This window comes from Ursus maritimus, unplaced genomic scaffold (assembly GCF_017311325.1).
Source record: "Ursus maritimus isolate PB19 unplaced genomic scaffold, ASM1731132v1 scaffold_7, whole genome shotgun sequence".
In the NCBI taxonomy this organism is placed as follows: Eukaryota; Metazoa; Chordata; class Mammalia; order Carnivora; family Ursidae; genus Ursus; species Ursus maritimus.
In genome coordinates, this window is record NW_024426885.1 from 17,929,149 (window position 1) to 17,947,728 (window position 18,580).

At 45.2% G+C, this 18,580-nt stretch overlaps 1 protein-coding gene across 1 annotated transcript in view; it reads left to right on the forward strand.

Annotated features, from left to right (window-relative positions):
* Positions 1-14,314, forward strand: part of LOC103659237 (guanylate cyclase 2G-like) — a 41,785-nt gene extending 27,471 nt beyond the window's left edge. Inside the window, 7 exon segments of the mRNA XM_040624321.1 lie at positions 683-749; positions 752-850; positions 1,604-1,787; positions 7,761-8,105; positions 8,433-8,513; positions 10,461-10,653; positions 12,324-14,314. Of these exon segments, the coding sequence (XP_040480255.1) occupies positions 683-749; positions 752-850; positions 1,604-1,764 (327 nt within the window). The 3' untranslated portion in view covers positions 1,765-1,787; positions 7,761-8,105; positions 8,433-8,513; positions 10,461-10,653; positions 12,324-14,314.
* Positions 14,315-18,580: the final 4,266 nt, after the last annotated feature.

Sequence of the window (18,580 nt, forward strand, 5' to 3'; positions counted from 1 at the left end):
ATATTTATACACATTTTTCTTTTCTTTTTTTTTTTTTTGAGACAATCTTCTTTAATTAATCCCATCTTCCCACCTCAAGTCTCTATCTGTTTATAACTGGGTGATTTCTCATTGACTTATTTCTTCTTTTTTTTAAATTTTTATTTTTTTAATAATTTTTATTTTGCTTAATTAGTATACACATTTTTCATGACAGTTTATGGCGGGGATTTACTCTGTGTCGTGCACGATGTGTGCCTGTGTCTCAGGTGCTTTACGCCAGGTACCCTCCATAGCCACCCTGGGAAGTAGGGATCATTGTCACCTCCATTTTGATGAGAAAAATGAGGCTTGTGGGGTAAAGTAACTTGCTCTCTGCTCAGCGTTAGAGCTGGGATTTCAATGAGGGAGTCTGACTGCTCCGTCAGACTCTATTTTATTTAGCTTATTTATTTTAGGCTGGCCTTGCCTTCGTGGCTCCACGCCAGGGGGCCAGAAATAGTCTTCCCCTACTTGGGCGATGCTCCCAGGTTGACTCATGGGCAAGGGGCTATGTTAGTGGCTCTGGAACAAGTGAACCTAGAGACGGGCATGTCCCCCTCCCCTGGGTCTGTGTTTCTTTCCTTCTGTTTCTGTCTCTGTTTCTTCCGGCAGGGTCCACTGATACCTACTTTAATTCATTTGCTTATTTTCACTCTTCCAGGGCAAGCTGTTCCTCCACGGGAGCCCCCTGGGGTCCCGCGGCAACCCGAAGCCTTCCAGCTGCCTGGTGGCAGCCGGATGCAGGTGAAGCTGACGGGCTTTAGGCTGTGGGAGCTCAAGTACGGCCGGACCTACAAAACATACAGCCAGGGACCCACCAACCACTCAGGTAACCCCTGGCAGACCTTGCACCTACTAGCTACCAGCAGAGGGCTCACAGGGCACCCGACCCCACCACCTCTGCTACCTGATGCTCATTGGCACAAGTACCAGCCTGTGAAATATATATATATATATACACACACATTATATATATATATTATATATACATTATATATATATTACATATAATATATATTTATTTCATTGTAACTGACAATGAAATAAACCTATCAAACTCACAGCAAACAATAAATGCAGGTTATACAAAATACCCAGAACGCAAAGATCTGTAAAGACAGAATGCTGGTTGGTGCTTGCCGGGGCCGCGGGCAGGAGGACCAGGGAGAAGCTGTTTCATGGCGACAGGATTTTACCCAAAGAAGTTCCAAAATATGTCCGTGGCCTCAAAGTAAAATCCCGTACAATACTGCAGATGTACCACATGCCACACGAATTGTTTGCTTCCATGGTTTATTTTATGTCCTATGAATAGCACCTCAGTAAATTAGTTTTTAAAATGTAGACGAGACAGAAAGGGGAAAGAAAAGGGAAGAGCTCTTCTAACCGCACAGTCAGATGTTAGGCACAGTTAACACGTTAGTGCGCGTCCTTCCCGATCGGTTTCTCTGTATTCGCGTACGCAGGGATCCCTATTTGCTCTTTAAGGCGCGCACCGTTGCGGCTGGATGCTTTCAATTCTGTGCTTCCCTGAGAAAGAGGGGTGACTTTTCCCTTTCTGCCTGCCCCTTTCCCACCGCAGGCTTCCCTCACCACAGCTGTTGCTCTGCAGAACTTACTGGACGGCCCCCGAGCTGCTGCGGCTCCCAGAGGCGCCTGGTCCGGCACCCCAAAGGGAGATGTCCACAGCTTTGCCACTCTGATGACGGAGCTGATCCACTCCCAGGACCACGGGCCGTTTGACCGCCTCGAGGAGGCGCCAGATGGTAAAGCTCAAAGAGTCTCTTTGGCAGGCTTCGGCCACGTGGGCTAGTTTCACACCCCAAATGCTTGTTTTTTAATTCAGTGTTTATTAATTTATGATTTTTTTCCGTTGTGTTTCCTTTTTAAAGTTTATGTTCTTTTTTAAATTAAAAAACTAGATAGAAGGGGGAATGAAGCATGAGAGACGAACTGAGGGCTTCAGAGGGGAGGGGGGTGGGGGAATGGGATAGGCCGGTGATGGGTAGTAAGGAGGGCACGTATTGCATGGTGCACTGGGTGTTGTACGCAAGTAATGAATCATCGAACTTTACATCAAAAACCAGGGATGTACTGTATGGTGACTAACACAATATAATAAAATTATATTAAATATAAATATTATATAATTATATATAATTATATTATATATAATATAAATATAATAAAAATATATTATGTTAATCACCATACAGTACATCCCTGGTTTTTGAAAAAAAAATAAGTATTTAATTTAAACTCTTGAGATTTTAGTACATATTTGATAATAGTAAACTATATAAAATGCAATTCTTTATTTCCTACTTTAAACTTTTATGTTGGTAATAATAAGAGAAATCATTAACATTCCATTTAAGATGTTAAAATCAGGATTTAGTTAGTCAATTGATTCTCTTTTTTACAGCCACTGATGGTAAATTTAGGACTCTTACTAAATTAACTCTCAAATGCATATGGATTATATAATATTACTCTACCTATTTCACATGCCTGGGGATATGATGTTCTAGAGGAAATTCACATATGTGCAACTAAAGCATCTGGCTTTTTTTTTTTTAACCTGCACTGAATATGCTATTAGCAGATAAATTACTTATTCGGGATGTATAAAACAATGAGGCATGATGTAATCTGAATTCTTGCTGCTCAAGGGACAAATCTCTGAAAACTCAAAAAAAATATGATTATAAAAACAAAACAAAACAAAAAACTAGATGTAGTTTGCTTATAAAAACAATCCAGGATCTCGGGATTACACACTTTATTCTCCAAATGCAGTCAGGGCGATCCTGTTGGAAAATGAGTTAGGTCACATCACTTCTGTTCACAGCCTTCTCCCCTGGCTTCCTATTTAGGGGATGAAAGCTAAGCCCTTACAGTGGCCCTCTCACCTGGCCTCTGGGACCTTCTTTATTAGTGTCCTATGGTTGCCATACTAAGTTAACCACAAACCTGCTGGCTTTAAGTGACAGAAATTTATTTTCTTACAGTTCTAGAAAGCAGAAGTCCAAAATCAAGGTTCGGCAGGACCGTGTTCCCTCTAGAAGCTGTAGGGAAGCTCTCTTCTTTGTCTTGTCTAGCTTTTGGTGGCTGCCCTGGACTTCATGGGCTTATGGCCATATCGCTCCAATCTCTGCCTTCCCCTTAACATTGCTTCCTCCTCTGTATACCTCTCTTCCGTCTCTATCTTATAAGGATGCCTGTCATTGGATTAGAGCCCACCTGGAAATCTGAAATGATCCCCTCACCTAAGATACTTAATTATATCTGCAAAGACCTTTTCTTCACATAAGGTCACATTCACAGGTTCTGGAGATTAGGACATGGACATATCTTGTTGGGGACCACCATTTAGCTCAGTACACCCTCCTAATTCCATCCCCCATGGTTTGCTCCTTTCAGTCATGCTGATCATCTTCGTGTGCCTCCCTCATGCCAGACACATTCTTACCCCAGGGCCTTTGCACACACCATTGCCTCTGCTTGGGTATCTCTCATCTCATATTTGTATATACAAATTTGCTTTCTTCTTTCTTAAGGACTATAGAATTTTTCATTGTAAGGATATGCCGTGTATTATTGATTGATACACATTCTGGTTGTTTTCCAGTTCTTGCTCTCATAGTTGCTGCAGAGAGCAGCCTTGTATCTTTGTGGGCATGAAATTCAAGAGATAAATGTATTTTAAGTATATATGTATATAGATAGATAGGTAGATATAGATATAGATATAAATATAGATATAGATAAATGCTGCCCAGTTGACTTTATAGGATATATTCAGGCTTATTCTTTGCTGAGTTGTCTCTTAACACAGAACCCATCATGGAATTAAGGGCAGAAGTGGTGGGAGATAAAGCAAAATTTGATCCAGATTGATAAAAAAAAGTCTAGGAGGCGTAACCCCCAGCACTGTTATTTTCCAAGTTGGCTGTACACTGGAATTGGTCTGGGTCTCAGCCAAGGAGACTTGATGTCATACGCCACAATCTGGGCATCAGGGTTTGCGGGTGATTCCAACGTGTAGCCCACACTGAGAACCGCTGTCTCAGAGCGAGCCCAGGGAGGTGTGCGTGTGGCAGTTTCTGTTTCTCCCTTGATTTTTTTTCTTTATCACTTTGCCTACCATTTCTAGCACATTCCCAGGTGCCAGCCTCAAGTCTCATCTTTAGATCATCGAGCATTCCCTTGGAGACTTTTTTCAAGTCAGGAGCCTTTCTGAATGTATGGAGTTGCTTTAAAAATGGATTCCCTGGGCACCTGGGTGGCTCAGTTGGTTAAGCATCTGCCTTTGGCTCAGGTCATGATCCCAGGGTCCTGGGCTTGAGCCCCATGTTGGGCTCCCTGCTCAGTGGGGAGTCTGCTTGTCCCTTTCTCTCTGCCCCTCCCTGCCAGCTCAGGCTCTCTCTCACTTGCTCTCTTTCTCTCTCAAAAAAATAAATAAAATCTTTAAAAAATAAAAATAAGAGCAGATTGCAGTTTCTTATCTATGGTCAGGTGAAACAGAGGGGAGACTAATCCAAAAAGGTTCATCCCAAATCCAAGTGCAACTGACTTTAGAACCAAGAAGCTACGTAGATCTTCCCAGACTCGGCCCAGGAAGGAGCCCATCTATACTCGCCAGGCTCAGCTGCCATGGGATTGCACCAATTGGGGTGGAGGCCAGAGAGGGGCGTTGGCAGTGGGGGTGGGCAGACAGTATACAGTTGGTATGTTTGCCCTTCACCGTGGTCCTCTGCTCACAGAGTTAGATGAGAGCTGGCCATATGGGACTATGTATACACAGGACTGCAACCAGGAAAAGTACAAGGTGCACCTAATTTATGGACAAACACACTTCTTCCGTTCACTTCTTGTACTTCCCTACAAACAGTCCTGGTGCTGGGAACTGCATAGATATTGACTCTCTGCACATACTAGACCAGTGCTTTTCCAACGTTAGTGGGCGTCAGAATTACCTGGAGGACTTGTTGAAACACAGAATTGCTGGGTCCCACCCTCAGGGTCTCTGACTCAGTAGGTCTGGAGCAAGGCCTGAGAATTTACATTTTTTATAAAGATTTTATTTATCTATTTGATAGAGAGAGACAGCCAGCGAGAGAGGGAACACAGTCAGGGGGAGTGGGAGAGGAAGAAGCAGGCTCCTAGCGGAGGAGCCTGATGTGGGGCTCGATCCCATAACGCCGGGATCACGCCCTGAGCCGAAGGCAGATGCTTAACCGCTGCGCCACCCAGGCATCCCAAGAATTTACCTTTTTGTCAAGTTCCCAGATGGTGTTGAAGACCCATAGCTTGAGAGGCACTGGCCTGGGGCCACCATGGACCAGCCGGATGGGCATCCCCGGGGTACTTGTCGGAAATGCAGATTTTCAGGCCCAACCCTAGGCCTTCTGAATTGGAAACTGTGGGGTGGGCCCAGAATCTGTGTTTTAACAAGCCCCCCATCCCCACTTCTGATGCACACCCAAGAAGAACAATTACAATAACGTGACCGTGGATGGTTGAAGATTGAAGGACGGTTGCACGTGACCAGCTCATGAACGTGTGTGTTCAGAGGGGCAGACCAACGGTGTGAATTTGAACCCATGGTTCAAAGTTTATATCATTGTATTGATTCTTCCATGTTAGTTCTTAGAGCTGAATACAGGAAAGCAGAGAATGTAGCAATAGTAATTCTCCAGTCACTTCCTTAAACCATTGTTGTCCCGTGTCTCAAATTCTACTTTGTTTGGGACGTAAAACACAATTACCCATAGCATATCCTTTTTTAAGGTGTATTTTATTTCAGATTATTTTTAGGCATGAAAAATGTGCACTGAAACACAACTATGTACATTTACAAAAACAAGATAATATTTTACACGGTTTTCGAACTTGCGTTATTATCATTAAGTAAAAGCCACAATTCGGATTTCCTTAGACTTTTTTATTTTTGTTTTTGTTTTGTTTTTTGTTTTGTTTGTTTTGTTTTTAGAGAAGATGAGGAGAAGGAAGGGCAGAGGGAGAAAGAGAGAGAGAATCTAAAGCAGGCTCCACACCCAGCATGGCGCCCGATGCAGGGCTCAGTCTCACAACCCTGAGATCATGACCTGAGCCAAAATCAAGAGTTGGATGCTTAACTGACTGAGCCACCCAGGTGCTCCCAGACTTCCTTAGTTTTTAACCCAGTGTCCTTTCCTACCCCAGCATCCCATCCAGGACACCCCACTGCATTTAGCCATTACTCCATGCTCCTCAGGAATGTTTCCCAGAGACTATCCTTGATTTTTATGACATTGTGCTTTTGAGGAGTCCTGGCCAGGTATTTTGTAGAATGTTTCTCATTTGGGATTTGTCTAATTATTTTTTCCCTCATGATTAGACTGGGCTTCTACTTCTTGGGAGGAAGGCCTCAGAGGTAAATTATCATGCTCGTCCCATCGTGTCAAGGGTACGTAAACCCTGGTTCTTTTTACTGGAGAATGATATTGGAAACCAAGACCTAGACGCTGGGTGTGCTCATTGCTGCTGGGGTGTTGTTGCGTCTAGTTCCTCCCAGGGGCATGTGTTTACACTAACCTCTGTGTACACACTCTTCCATATCCGTATCTACCCAGGTGTACCTATGAATTCATACTGACATTTCCAACATCATTACCACATGGTTCATTTATCCTAGTCTCCCTATCACTTATCCAAACCTCCCTTCCCCACAGGGAGATCCTGGCTCCCACCATCTGCCATCCATGTATTTGCTTATCCAGTCCCGGCATATGTGTGTGGCACTTGCAGAGTTCTTATTCTGTCCCCTCGTGAGACGCAATCTTGCCGACTAGAACAGTCATTGTGAATGGGTCCTTTTGTTTATTCCTAATGGTCTCAAGTCATTCTTTTGTCATGGTCTTCAGCTATCCTGGGATTGTCCAATATCCTGGTATTGTTAAGAATTTGTGTTCTTTGAGGTTTGCTCTCTGTGCTGTAAAGTTTTATGAGTTTTGGCAAATACACGGTATCATGTACCCACCTGTATAGTATCATTTAGCATAGTCTCATTACCCAGAACAAATCCTGTGCCTCACCTGTTCAACACCTTCTCCCCAAACTCCTGACAGCCTTTCATCTGTTTCCTGTCTCTATAATTTTGCCTTTTCTGGAATGTCATAGAAACAGAACCATACAGTGTGTAGCCTTTTCAGACTACCTTTTTATGCTTAGTAATGTCTTGGGATCAAGTCCCACAAGGAGCTCCCTGCTCAGCGGGGAGTCTGCTTCTCCCTCTCTCTGCCCCTCCCCCTGCTCCTGATCTCTCTCTCAAATAATAACTAAATAAATAAAAAAGATTCATTCATGTTGTTACACCCATAGTATTTTTATACCAAAACTTGTATACATTGTTCTCAAATTATTATTTCCGCTACAAAACCTGGATAAGCAGAATGTTCCATAAATGTCAGAAGTCAATGCAGAAGTGAAAGAAATGAGGTTTACAAAGCTGGACACTGAGGCAGCATGTGGTGGTAACATTTATTATTTGCTAAAATAACTTTTATGTGACATTTTATATGGAATACAAATTGCATAAGGTGCACCCCCAATTCCTAGACACTCCTGAAGTCACATAGACATACATATGCTCTACTTCAAGAAAAGTTCTATTAGAAAACAGCAACAACTTAATCTAAAAACAGATTCATTAGAAGGTGCTTATATGTTTTACAGTAGGATTCTTCATTTTCCAGGAGGCTTCAGAGCATTTCTCATAAAATACTCAGATTTCTCTGACATTCCAATCTGTTCAATTTATTTAAAAACTCAATTTGCAAATTGAAGAGCACATACATTTCAAGTGTCCTAAGCGATACAACGTTTTCAGACATGCGGCTGTCTACACCCCACATGAATTTCAGAGATCATCAGCTGAATCAAAGACCCCGTGGTGTCAGTTCCACTTCTCCCTTCCCTGTCGGAGGAGAAGGGCAAGGAGAAGATTGTGGTCCTGGTGAAGGCACGTTGGGATGAATCTCCAGAGAAAAGGCCCACTTCTCGTCCATCAGGAAATTTCTACAAGAAGCCGGTTCCAAAGGGTGAGTTAGATGTGGAACATTTTCTACTAATCATTTAACCATTAGAATTTTAAGACTATATGGCTGTGGTTGCTCCTGTGTGGCTCACTCTATTCATTCATTCATTCCTCCACTCATTCATTCATTCACCCATTCCTTCATTCATTCATCATCTGCCCACTAGACGCCTGCCACCTGCAAAGCACGGTGTTACATGCTGGTTAAAGTAGAGTGATAAATTCTCCCTTTGTTTCACAAACGATGCAAAATGTATCGGACATCAGCACTTCCATTGTCCTCCTTTGTCCGCTCTAGATACCACTAATCAATCAAGGTTCTCTTTCCCAGAGAATTTCGACATGGCCCCAGAATGTTTTCCAAACCCTCATTCCGAGGCTCATGACTCATCAGTTGGGGTTGGACTATGGGGTAAGAAACTATTCACCAACCTTAGAGTAAGCTGTTAAATTATTCATGCCTCCCAAGCAATTTCCTCGATAGTAGCTTGCTTCATATTAGGATAATTGTGTCGTCTTTCGGCACATCGAGCATATGCAGGTACAGCCATGTTAGAAGTAGCTTGAGTGGATAGAAGGGCCCCAGGCTGGGAGTCTGGCATCTGCTCCTAGCTTGGCCATTCTGCTAGGCGTTCTGAACACAACAGCCCTGTGTTCTGCATTTTCCACACCAAAATTGTTTTAAATGGTATGTCTCAGGCCAATCATGACTTTTACTCAGAGAATTTGGTCTCCTATGTTAAGGCAAGTCTATTTCCTATGTGAGCCTCAGTCTCTTCATTTGAAAAATGGGGAATTTACATGATTTTTCTGAAGATGCTTCTAAAACAAAAGTCTGTGGGATCTAGAAGTGCCCCTTACATCTGTCATCTGAAAAGAAAACAGCTGGTGTTATTCGGAAAAACAAAACAGAACAAAACCTGTCCTGAAATCTACATTTTTGACTGACCATGACAATGATCTGGAGCATGTTGGGAAGTGGGGGAGGGCCACCATTTGTTGAGTGCCTGCTAAGTGTCACACACAGCTTTAGACGTTGTGTACCCACTGTCTCCCTGAACCTCCCAAAAGCCCTGGGAAGTATGTGTTATTATCCTCATTTTCCAGATGAAGAAACTGAGGCTCATGGAAATGAAGAGTGCAGTCAAGGTCAGAGAGCTGGTAGAAGGCAGCCTCTGTCCTGCCGCGTGGCCTCATTGCCATGGTCATTTCACTGCTGTCCATGGGCAGCCCTGAAGCAGAGAACCTGAAGGGCAAGACATGTTTTCTTTCCTTGGAATGTATAGCTGAAAGTCGTGCTCCACTGTGGCCCTAAAGTTCTTGGAAAAAGATGTTAATGTGGGGGTTCTCTTAAAGCCACGTGAGCATCCTAGACAGTCTCGTGAGCAAGCCGGAGGTGTATGCCAACCACCTGGAGGACATGGTGGAAGAGAGGACCAACCAGCTGATGGCATTCCAGAGGGTGGGGCGGGGCGTGGTGGTGGGGGAGCTTTTCAAGGGATCCAAGAAGTAATAGCATCACTATCTAAAAGGCTCCCTGCAGAGAGAACATTTATTTTTGTTCCTTTAATAAGAGGAAGTCAGGTTCTTCTAAAATGGGTGAAGCATTTTGCAGGTAATTTTTGGTCCACCCTGTGAAAGGAGATAGGGGCAAAGGCCCTTGAATTCACAGGACTAGAGAATGTCTTACAGAAAAGATGATGGCTGCAGCAACAGGAGAGCGACCACTAGATGGCGCTCTAGCTGCACGGGTCTGATTTGCTAGCTCCCCAGTATTTGAGATTGTACTCCAAAACCTTTCTTTGCACAATACGATATGCTCCCATGACTTCAGATTCAAAACTCGCTTCATTTTTGGTTGTAACTGCATCTGTACTCTCTCTAAACACTTGGCAGGAGCACCTGGTACTAAAATTCCAGCACCCTTCCCGTGTGTCTTGACAAAGAGGTGGGGTCGGGGATTTGAGGGTGTTGAGATTGGTGGATTAAAGCAAAAATACTGATTTGTGGATTGGTGCTGCTTCCTTTCCCTCCCACATCTGCAGATTGAATCTTTACCATCAAACTCTATAACCAATAGGGGAAAATGAGATGCTCTCAAGGAGAAGATCCTTACTGTAAAAGCATTTCTTTACCCGCTCTCCCTCCTCCAATTTATACCCACCACTGAAAGTATGTCTTTAGAGAAAATGAAGGTGGAGAAATGGGAGTCAAAAGAATCCCTTTAGATGGTGGGATTTTGTTAACCAAAAACCTAACCCACTGAAACAAAAGGATCTATAAGGATGACTCTGCTGGGGTTTGTAGGGGACCAGATGAGTAAGTCTGTTCTAAACTGATCCCTGTTCTCTGGTTTCAGCTTCATTGGATAACAGCTCATAGCTGGAAGGTCCGTGGAACCAGAACATTTTGAGTCCCTGACAATCTTTTTCTCCGACATTGCTGGGTTCACAAAGCTGTGTTCTCTCAGCTCCCCCTGGCAAGTTGTGAATCTCCTTAACGACCTGTACAGTTTATTTGATCACATCCTTAAAACATGGGATGTGTATAAGGTGAGACCGTTGGCTCCTGGGCTGGGAGAGGACACGCCGTCTTTGTCGGCGGGCTCCAGAGCAGGAGTGAGGGTGGACCCAGCCCTAGCTGTCAGCCAGGGGAAGGCTCGATTTTAGGCTGGCAGTCTATCTCAGGGCATGGCAGAAACTCAATATTTTATTCCTGTTTGTTTTCTTAGGAAAGGGCTTGATTAATCACCGATGTGTGTGCTTGTCAAGAATCACCAGTTGCTCCTTGTTTCCTTCCATTATTGTATCTTGCAGTAAACACATGTCTAAAGAGGCATTGACCTTCTACTGACTAATTCCTCCAGCCCACTCCTGAATATATTTCCTTTGTATTCAGAGAGGCTCCCATTTACTCTCCTTTAAAGGTTGTCTTGGGACGCTGCGTGAGTCTCACTTCTGCCACTGTGATACTTAGTGCCGGTGAAGACAGACTCTCACGTGTGGACTATCAGACTTGGGGCTAAAGTGAGAAACAACGATCTGCCTAGTGGTCACCCAGCATAAAAGATGATTTTTCCAGGAAGGAGAGCAAAAATGAATAATTTGCCTTCACTCAAGCGGTAGTGATGATAGCTGCTTTGGGTGTTTTCTGAGTTTTCTGGTGGGGCCGGATCCCAACTGCAGGGTGCCCAACCTCACGCATGCCTGGTGCAGCCACAGGTGCTCAAGCTCTGACCATTTGCAAGGCTCTGCCTGTGGCCCCGGGGCTGGGGAGATTTGGGGGACAGTGTGGTCATGTCCCCCAGGGACATATTCCTTAATGGTTATCCCCCAGTGGTCCCCAAAGATATGCCTCTGTTTAAGGGTGAAAGAAAAGGTGGTGTGGATAATCTCAAAGGGTAGGTCTCACGTATCCCAAGACGGAAGCTGATCGACCTAGGAGGGCGTCCTCTGGGATTTCCTCTTGGTGTTATCTTCTCTGTTACGTTTTCCACCAGCTAATACTAAATCGGTTTCAGTGTCTAAAGGACGTATGTCCCCATGGTGGGGAGAGGTAGCCTAGAAGCAATCGGACTTGGGTACTGGTTGATTTTGTGTAATTCTGGGGTGACCAATAGAGGTGTGTTTACTGCCTGGCTAATGCCTGAAATCTCCCCTTTACTGCTTCATTTTTGGATTCTGTTAAAATGCAAATGTAACTGGAAAGGGCAGTAACTTTCAAGTTTACGCTGGTCATTTATTCTCTATTGTGAAGGAGGGATCTGAAAGGTGAATTTATTAGGGGAGAGAAGAGGACAAATTAGGCAGATATATGCATTTATGAATAAGTATAAGCATATATATTGTGTCTCATGTATACACCTATATAAATGTGTCTAAGAGCCCTTGCATGGGGTGAAGACTTTTCAGATTGGGTAAGACGAATTCCACTCGATGGATGCATGTGATCCTTCAAGATGTACCCCATTCGTACACTGCTGCCTGTTTAACTGGTTTTGAACTTGAGTTGAGGAAATATGGTCGCCACCACTATCAGAGTTCAGAGGAGAAAGCAGTAGCTGTGTGCAGGAGGGCTCAGGGAAGGAAGGCTCTGTGGGAGAAACAGAGCGAGGGCAGAAACCTGTGGAAATGCTGGGACATAGAGGGAGTGGAGGTCAGGGAGCGTGACTCTTCAAAGCGGGGGGCCTCAGAGCAAGGCCACTTTGCTGCTTTATTTTCAGGTGGAAACCATTGGAGATGCGTACATGGTGGCTAGTGGACTTCCCATCCGCAATGGAATCCGGCACGTGGACGAGACTGCCACGATGTCCTTGCACTTCCTCAGTGCCACTGTCAACTTCCAGATCGGGCAGGTGCCCGAGGAGAAGCTCAGGCTCAGGACTGGCATCCACACAGGTAGACAGCGCTGGGCCTTCGGGTCCAGGTATGGGGCCAGGTGGTTCTGGATTCAAGTGCTGGGTCTGAGGTTTTGAGAACCCTGAAGCTGAATGGTAACATCTACAAGGGAAACAAAAGGTTGAATGGTCTCTGTAAATGTATTTCCAGCTAGCCAGATTACTTGGTGACAGCGAAGACACCCAGAGACTCCAAGGTGTTGAACCAAAAGTTAGGAGGAGACCGAAAAGCAGGACAGTTATATGGGGCTGCTTCCCCAACCCCGCCCCCCCGACCCCCATGCCTCTGTATCAAATGCCCTTTGATCTGGTCCATTTTTGGTCAAACTCATGGGCACGTGACCTGTGCAGAAGCAACCAGTACTTGGTTTAATGCTCTTCTTCGTTTCTTAATTATTAATGTTATCATAATATTATTACTATAATTAGTACTATAATATTGTATTGTTACAATATTATAATAATTATTATTTATTTTCTTAATTAATTTCTTAATAGGTTTTGAATGAGGGGTTCCTTACTTTCATTTTAGCCTGGGCCCTGTAGGGTATGTAGCGAGACCTGCGCCTACCTGTCTCCAAGGCTTGACTAGAATAAAAGCTGGCCCCTCATCAGAATTAATCACTCCCACACTTGTGCCGCGGTTGTTTTGTTTACATCTCTAGTGCACGAAGAACATCATCATTAATTTCTGTCTTGGCTTGGTTGTTAAAACAAAATACCCCAGACTCGGCGGCTTACACCACAGACATTAATTTTCTCACAGTCCCCGAGGCAGGAAGTTCAAGATCAGGGTTTCGGCACGGTCGGTTTTGGTGAGGACCCTCCTCCTAGCTCACCCAGGGCTGCCTTCTGGCTGTGTCCTCACCTAGCAAAGAGGGTGAGCTGTGGTGTCCCGGCTTCCTGGGCACTAACCCCTAATCCCCCCACCTCCCACCCCCGCCCCAGGGCTCTACCATCACCACCGCGTCTAAACTTCCGTACCTCCCCGAGGCCCTGCCTGCTAATCCCATCACCTCGAGGGGTAGGGCTTCTGCGAGCGCAGGAGGGAGGGGGTTACAAACATTCAGCTCGTCCTCAACTGAGGACGTTGTTTCCCACCAGAAGTCCATGGGCTCTGTGGGTCGCCTCCCTGTAAACCCGAAGACCTGCGGCCACACGCCGCCTGAAGAGGGCACTTAGATACCTGCTGAACTGCCTTTACTGACAACGTGCGCCATGCGGTCCAGCCCTTGGGAACCGCAGATGGGGGCGCCCTTCCGTTCTCCTCCTTGTAGGTCCCGTGCTGGCTGGCGTGGTGGGAATCGCCCTGCCCAGCTACCGTCTGTTCGGACACACTGTGAACATGGCATCCAGAACGGAAAGCAGCAGTCTGCGTGGGTGTCATTTACAGCACTTGGCAAACACAATGTCACTGTCCCCCGCCCCCCCATCTTTCACCAGAGGGTATTTTTAGAAGACCCATTTTCATTTCGTCTACTGTTTTCCGTTTGGGGGATAAGATCATTATCCACCTCAGACAACATTGATCGCAAACTTTGCAGACAGGGTTTTGCACCGTGCTTTCTATGGAAACACACATGACAACTTCCTTCCAAGATTTTCAATTCTCAACTGTCAGGTACACATATAATAAGGTCATTTAAAGGAAAAACAGGAGTCAGCAAGCTTTTCTGTTCAGGGCGGGACAGTAAATATTTTAGGCTTCATGGGCCATAATCTCTGTTACTTAACTACTGTTGTAGTGTGAAAGCAGCCATTTATAAGTGAATGATGGGTGTAGCCATGTTCCAATAAAACTTTATTTGTAAGCACAAGTGGTGGGCTGGATTTGGCTGGTGGGTGGAATTTGCCCATCCCTGATGCAGAGTATAGTTTTGGTGATGCAGAATTAATCTATGGCCAGGAACTCCAGAGGATATCATATTCTTTTGCTTTACAGTAATTTTATTGCATTAATTATTGCTAGACAATATATGGTATATATTAGCGGAGATGTTTATTAGCTAGAAAAAAATAATTACTTAGGGATTTAAGTATCAAAATGTTTAGGTTAACATTCTTTCAGATTTCTAAATTTTCCACAATATATAAAAACATACATATTTTTTCTTCTGATGACTTCATTGTTCAAGTTAATCGGCCAAGTCTCGAACTCTGATTTAAACCTCGCTTTAAACTTCTGAGTCAAGATTTTTGAGGATAAATCTTGAAAGTGGGACTGCTGATGTAGCCTCCAAACCTGATTCTGGACACAGTGCTGGTTGTGAACCATGTTTTCAGTGATGTGTCCGAGCTCCAGTACCATCCCAGGAAGCCTGAGGAGCCCCGTGGACCTCCATCCATGAGGAGTACCAGCTTGCATGTGAAGTTAGTTCTGTCTGCTGTTTCTAAACTGAGCATGTAAAAGCGTGAGCAATGTCAATAGTGTCTGAAGAATGTCTGGATGGTTGGTGGGGTCTTACCCCAAGTGTCCCAGACTTCAGAGAGGTTGTCTGTGATTAGCTTTAATGAGAGGTGCTGGCAGCCCAAGAATTTGAGCAGTGTAGCCTTCCCTCTGCACAGCAGCCCCTGCCCACTGACCCCCGGATGGAAGTCACAACCAAGTCAGTAACGAACGAGGCAGGAACTGCTTTATGGCAGCTCTCCGGATTCACGTCTCTCAGAGCACTGCAGGCACCCTGCTGGCATCGGGAGGGTACGATTTGCAAAAGAGAGGCACCATTCCAGTCAAGGCAAGACCGACTTAGTGCACCCCACCTGCCCCATTTGGGTCTCTGATGGAGAGGTTGAGGAAGCTGACGGGATGAGTGCATCTCTGTGCTGTGGTGTGTGGAGACCGCTAAGGTCCATGTGGAGGCTCTTGCGACTCCCAGGTCTTCTTCCTTCAGACAAGAGTTGTATGGCTCCCTCAAAAGGTTAACAGGGAATCTATAACAGAAAACATCTTAGTTCCCAACTAGCCCAATGCCTTGGGGGATACCTCTTTTCTCTCTCTTTTTTTTTTTTTTTTAAAGATTTTATTTATTTATTCGACAGCGATAGAGACAGCCAGCGAGAGAGGGAACACAAGCAGGGGGAGTGGGAGAGGAAGAAGCAGGCTCACAGCAGAGGAGCCTGATGTGGGGCTCGATCCCATAACGCCGGGATCACGCCCTGAGCCGAAGGCAGACGCTTAACCGCTGTGCCACCCAGGCGCCCCGATACCTCTTTTCTCTTAGCAGCAAATGGTCTCCTGGCTTCTGCTGGAACACCCCAGTCTAGTCTTCTATAAAGCAACAGCAAGTACAAGCCCAGGAATTATAATGCCCATATTTCCTCTATGGAGTCCCTTCTCCTGCATCTAAGTGCCCAGGGAGAGGAGACAGAGGCCCATTGGCTTGGGGGCACTAGGACCTCATCTCAATTCATCTAAATATCTTTTCGCTTCCCCTCTGCCTTCTCTTCCATCCAGCCTGTCTGAAACACACCATGATGCCTTCTCATCTTTCTGATAGCCCTCAGCCTTTGGTGGCATGGGGGACATCTTGGAGAAGTTCATGGGGGAAATGGTGGGAGGTTATTATGATGTTAGGTGTTTGGGTGGGTATGGAGATGCATGGAAAGAAGTGAAAGGGAAGGGGGGGCATCAACTCCCCAGTTTGCTGAGCCTGGCCCTCACATACTGTATTTGATCAACAGACTTCAGGTGAGGAGAAGATTTTTCTAGAAGGCAGCAGTATGACTAAGCTTTGAATTGTACCGGCTATCTGATCTAGGGTCCTGGTTTTATCACCAGTAAATGGGAATGGTGATAATACTGCCTTCCAAGGGTAGATGTGGGGATTAAATGTGAACATTTATATGAGGTGTTTCATCTGGTGCCCTACTGATCATAAGAGCTCGATAGATTTTTTTTTTTTTTTTAAGATTTCCTTTGCAGCGAAATTCAACCTTGACAGGCCCTCACCCCCTAGGCCATTGCTGACTATCCATTTAAGCTTATCAGCAAAGCCCAAGGAAATCAAGATTTCACCTGTAATGAGGCCTTTCCTCCGCTGAGGCTGCTCCCGCTTACTTGCCCTTTGGCTAAGAACAACATTTTCAGTCAACAAACAAGGGAGACTGAGTGGTCTGCTCAGAGGCCACACTTCACGGGCAGCCCTTCCTCCTCTGTGACTCACCAGCCCTCTCCTCTTCCTCCCACAGGGCAAAGGAGAACAAACAACTTTCTGGTTGAAAGGCAAAGAAGGCTTCACTCTTGGGGCGCCTGGGTGGCACAGCGGTTAAGCGTCTGCCTTCGGCTCAGGGCGTGATCCCGGCGATCTGGGATCGAGCCCCACATCAGGCTCCTCCACTATGAGCCTGCTTCTTCCTCTCCCACTCCCCTGCTTGTGTTCCCTCTCTCTCTGGCTGTCTCTATCTCTGTCGAATAAATAAATAAAATCTTTAAAAAAAAAAAAAAAAAAAAAGAAGGCTTCACTCTTCCACTCCCTGAATTTACTGAGGAAGAAGCTAAAGTCCCAGAGAGCTTCTGAGGTATTTTCTTTGAAGATGTTTGTGGGGTCCCATGAAAGTCCGAGGACCATTCGGTTGGATGCATTAAATATCCCATTCAAGGGGTGCAGATCTGGGGTATTGAGTTAATCTACCAGTAGGGGGAGCCATCTAGCTGGCCTCCTCTTCCCACCCCAGAGCTCGGCGGGATTGGGACGAGTTGGATAGGGTGAACTCATTTCCTGGGCGACCAGGCCTGGGCTGTTGCTGCCAGACCTGCCAGTGAACTTGCCCTAGCTGCCAGATATTTCCGGCCCATTTGCTTGTGAATTTGCAGTGAACCCAGTTTCATTCTGGGAGAGAGGAAAGCTGGCGAACAGAAGCTGGGGCTGCTAGCCCCACCCTGCCCTGCCTTCTTTTTCCAGGGGCTGCTCTCTAACCTTTTGTTATCAGAAGGCATCTCAGGAATGTTGCCCCTGGGGTAAAGCTCTATCTAAGGTGTGAACAATCAGTAAAATCCAACAGGATCAGGCCATTTCAGGTACAGTGGATGGGGTCAGTCAGTCCCTAGAAGGCCTAGTCCTGAGCTCTGACTTCCTGTGAGCGCGGTAGTTTCCAAATGGAAACGTCTCACTCTCAAATTATTGCTTAATTTCTTTCCATCCAAAGCAAAGGAAGGAAGATATGCTTTGCTTTCAGTCAAGGCTTGAATTTTAAGTGGAATTTTTCTTTGATTTATGAAGTGTTTAATTCTTTGCAACCTCCAGCAGACGAAGATGAACCCATCTATTTTGCTATGAGTATTTTCCCCTGTACACAGAGAGTGGACTCCATCATATCTGCCAATGGTTCTTGTAGCAGACTGACTAAAACACTAATGCACTTAACGGTATTTCTCTCTTTTTTTTAATTCCTTGCAACTCCTCACATCCTGATTATCTTTCTCATGGCTGCTCCTGAATATGGGAGAGCAGTTTGGACCGCTGTATTGTGTTTGAGACCTTTTCCTGGTGAATTCCCCAAGACTGAAGAAGTGAAAACCAATGAGATTGGGAATGTTTTCTTTTTCTACTTGACCTGTGAGCTGCTTTTGTAGAGATATTTTTGAGCTCTGTATAGGAAATAATTTTGGTGGGTTGAGAGCCTTTAATACCAAATCTTACTAAAGGTTTGGTGGAATTCTTGCCTTTCTCCAGGAAGAGGGCCGCTAAATAGGGGCCAAGGGAAGTACTTTTCAAACAGTCCCATCTCCATAGAGCTACTGTGTGTTTCCATTGGCAGGACTTTTCTCCTGCCCGGAGGTGGGCGACTGAACTCTAGAAACTTCACAGACTCCATTTTCTCTGACATGATTCCATTTTTATTGTGGGAGGCCCTGCTCCTCCCCATAGGCCTTTAGCATCAAGGATTGAAAGCATTAGTCCAAAGAAGGCATTTATCTGAGAGAGAACAGGGGAGCTTCCCTGCCACCTCAGCATGGAGACAATGGGACATTTATCTTCTTACACTTCAGAACTTCTTCCCTTGTTTGGGGGCAGGGCCTCTGGATTCCAAACACTTTGTTCTCCCATGGAAGGGAACAGAACAACCTCTGCTCTGAGGTCTTT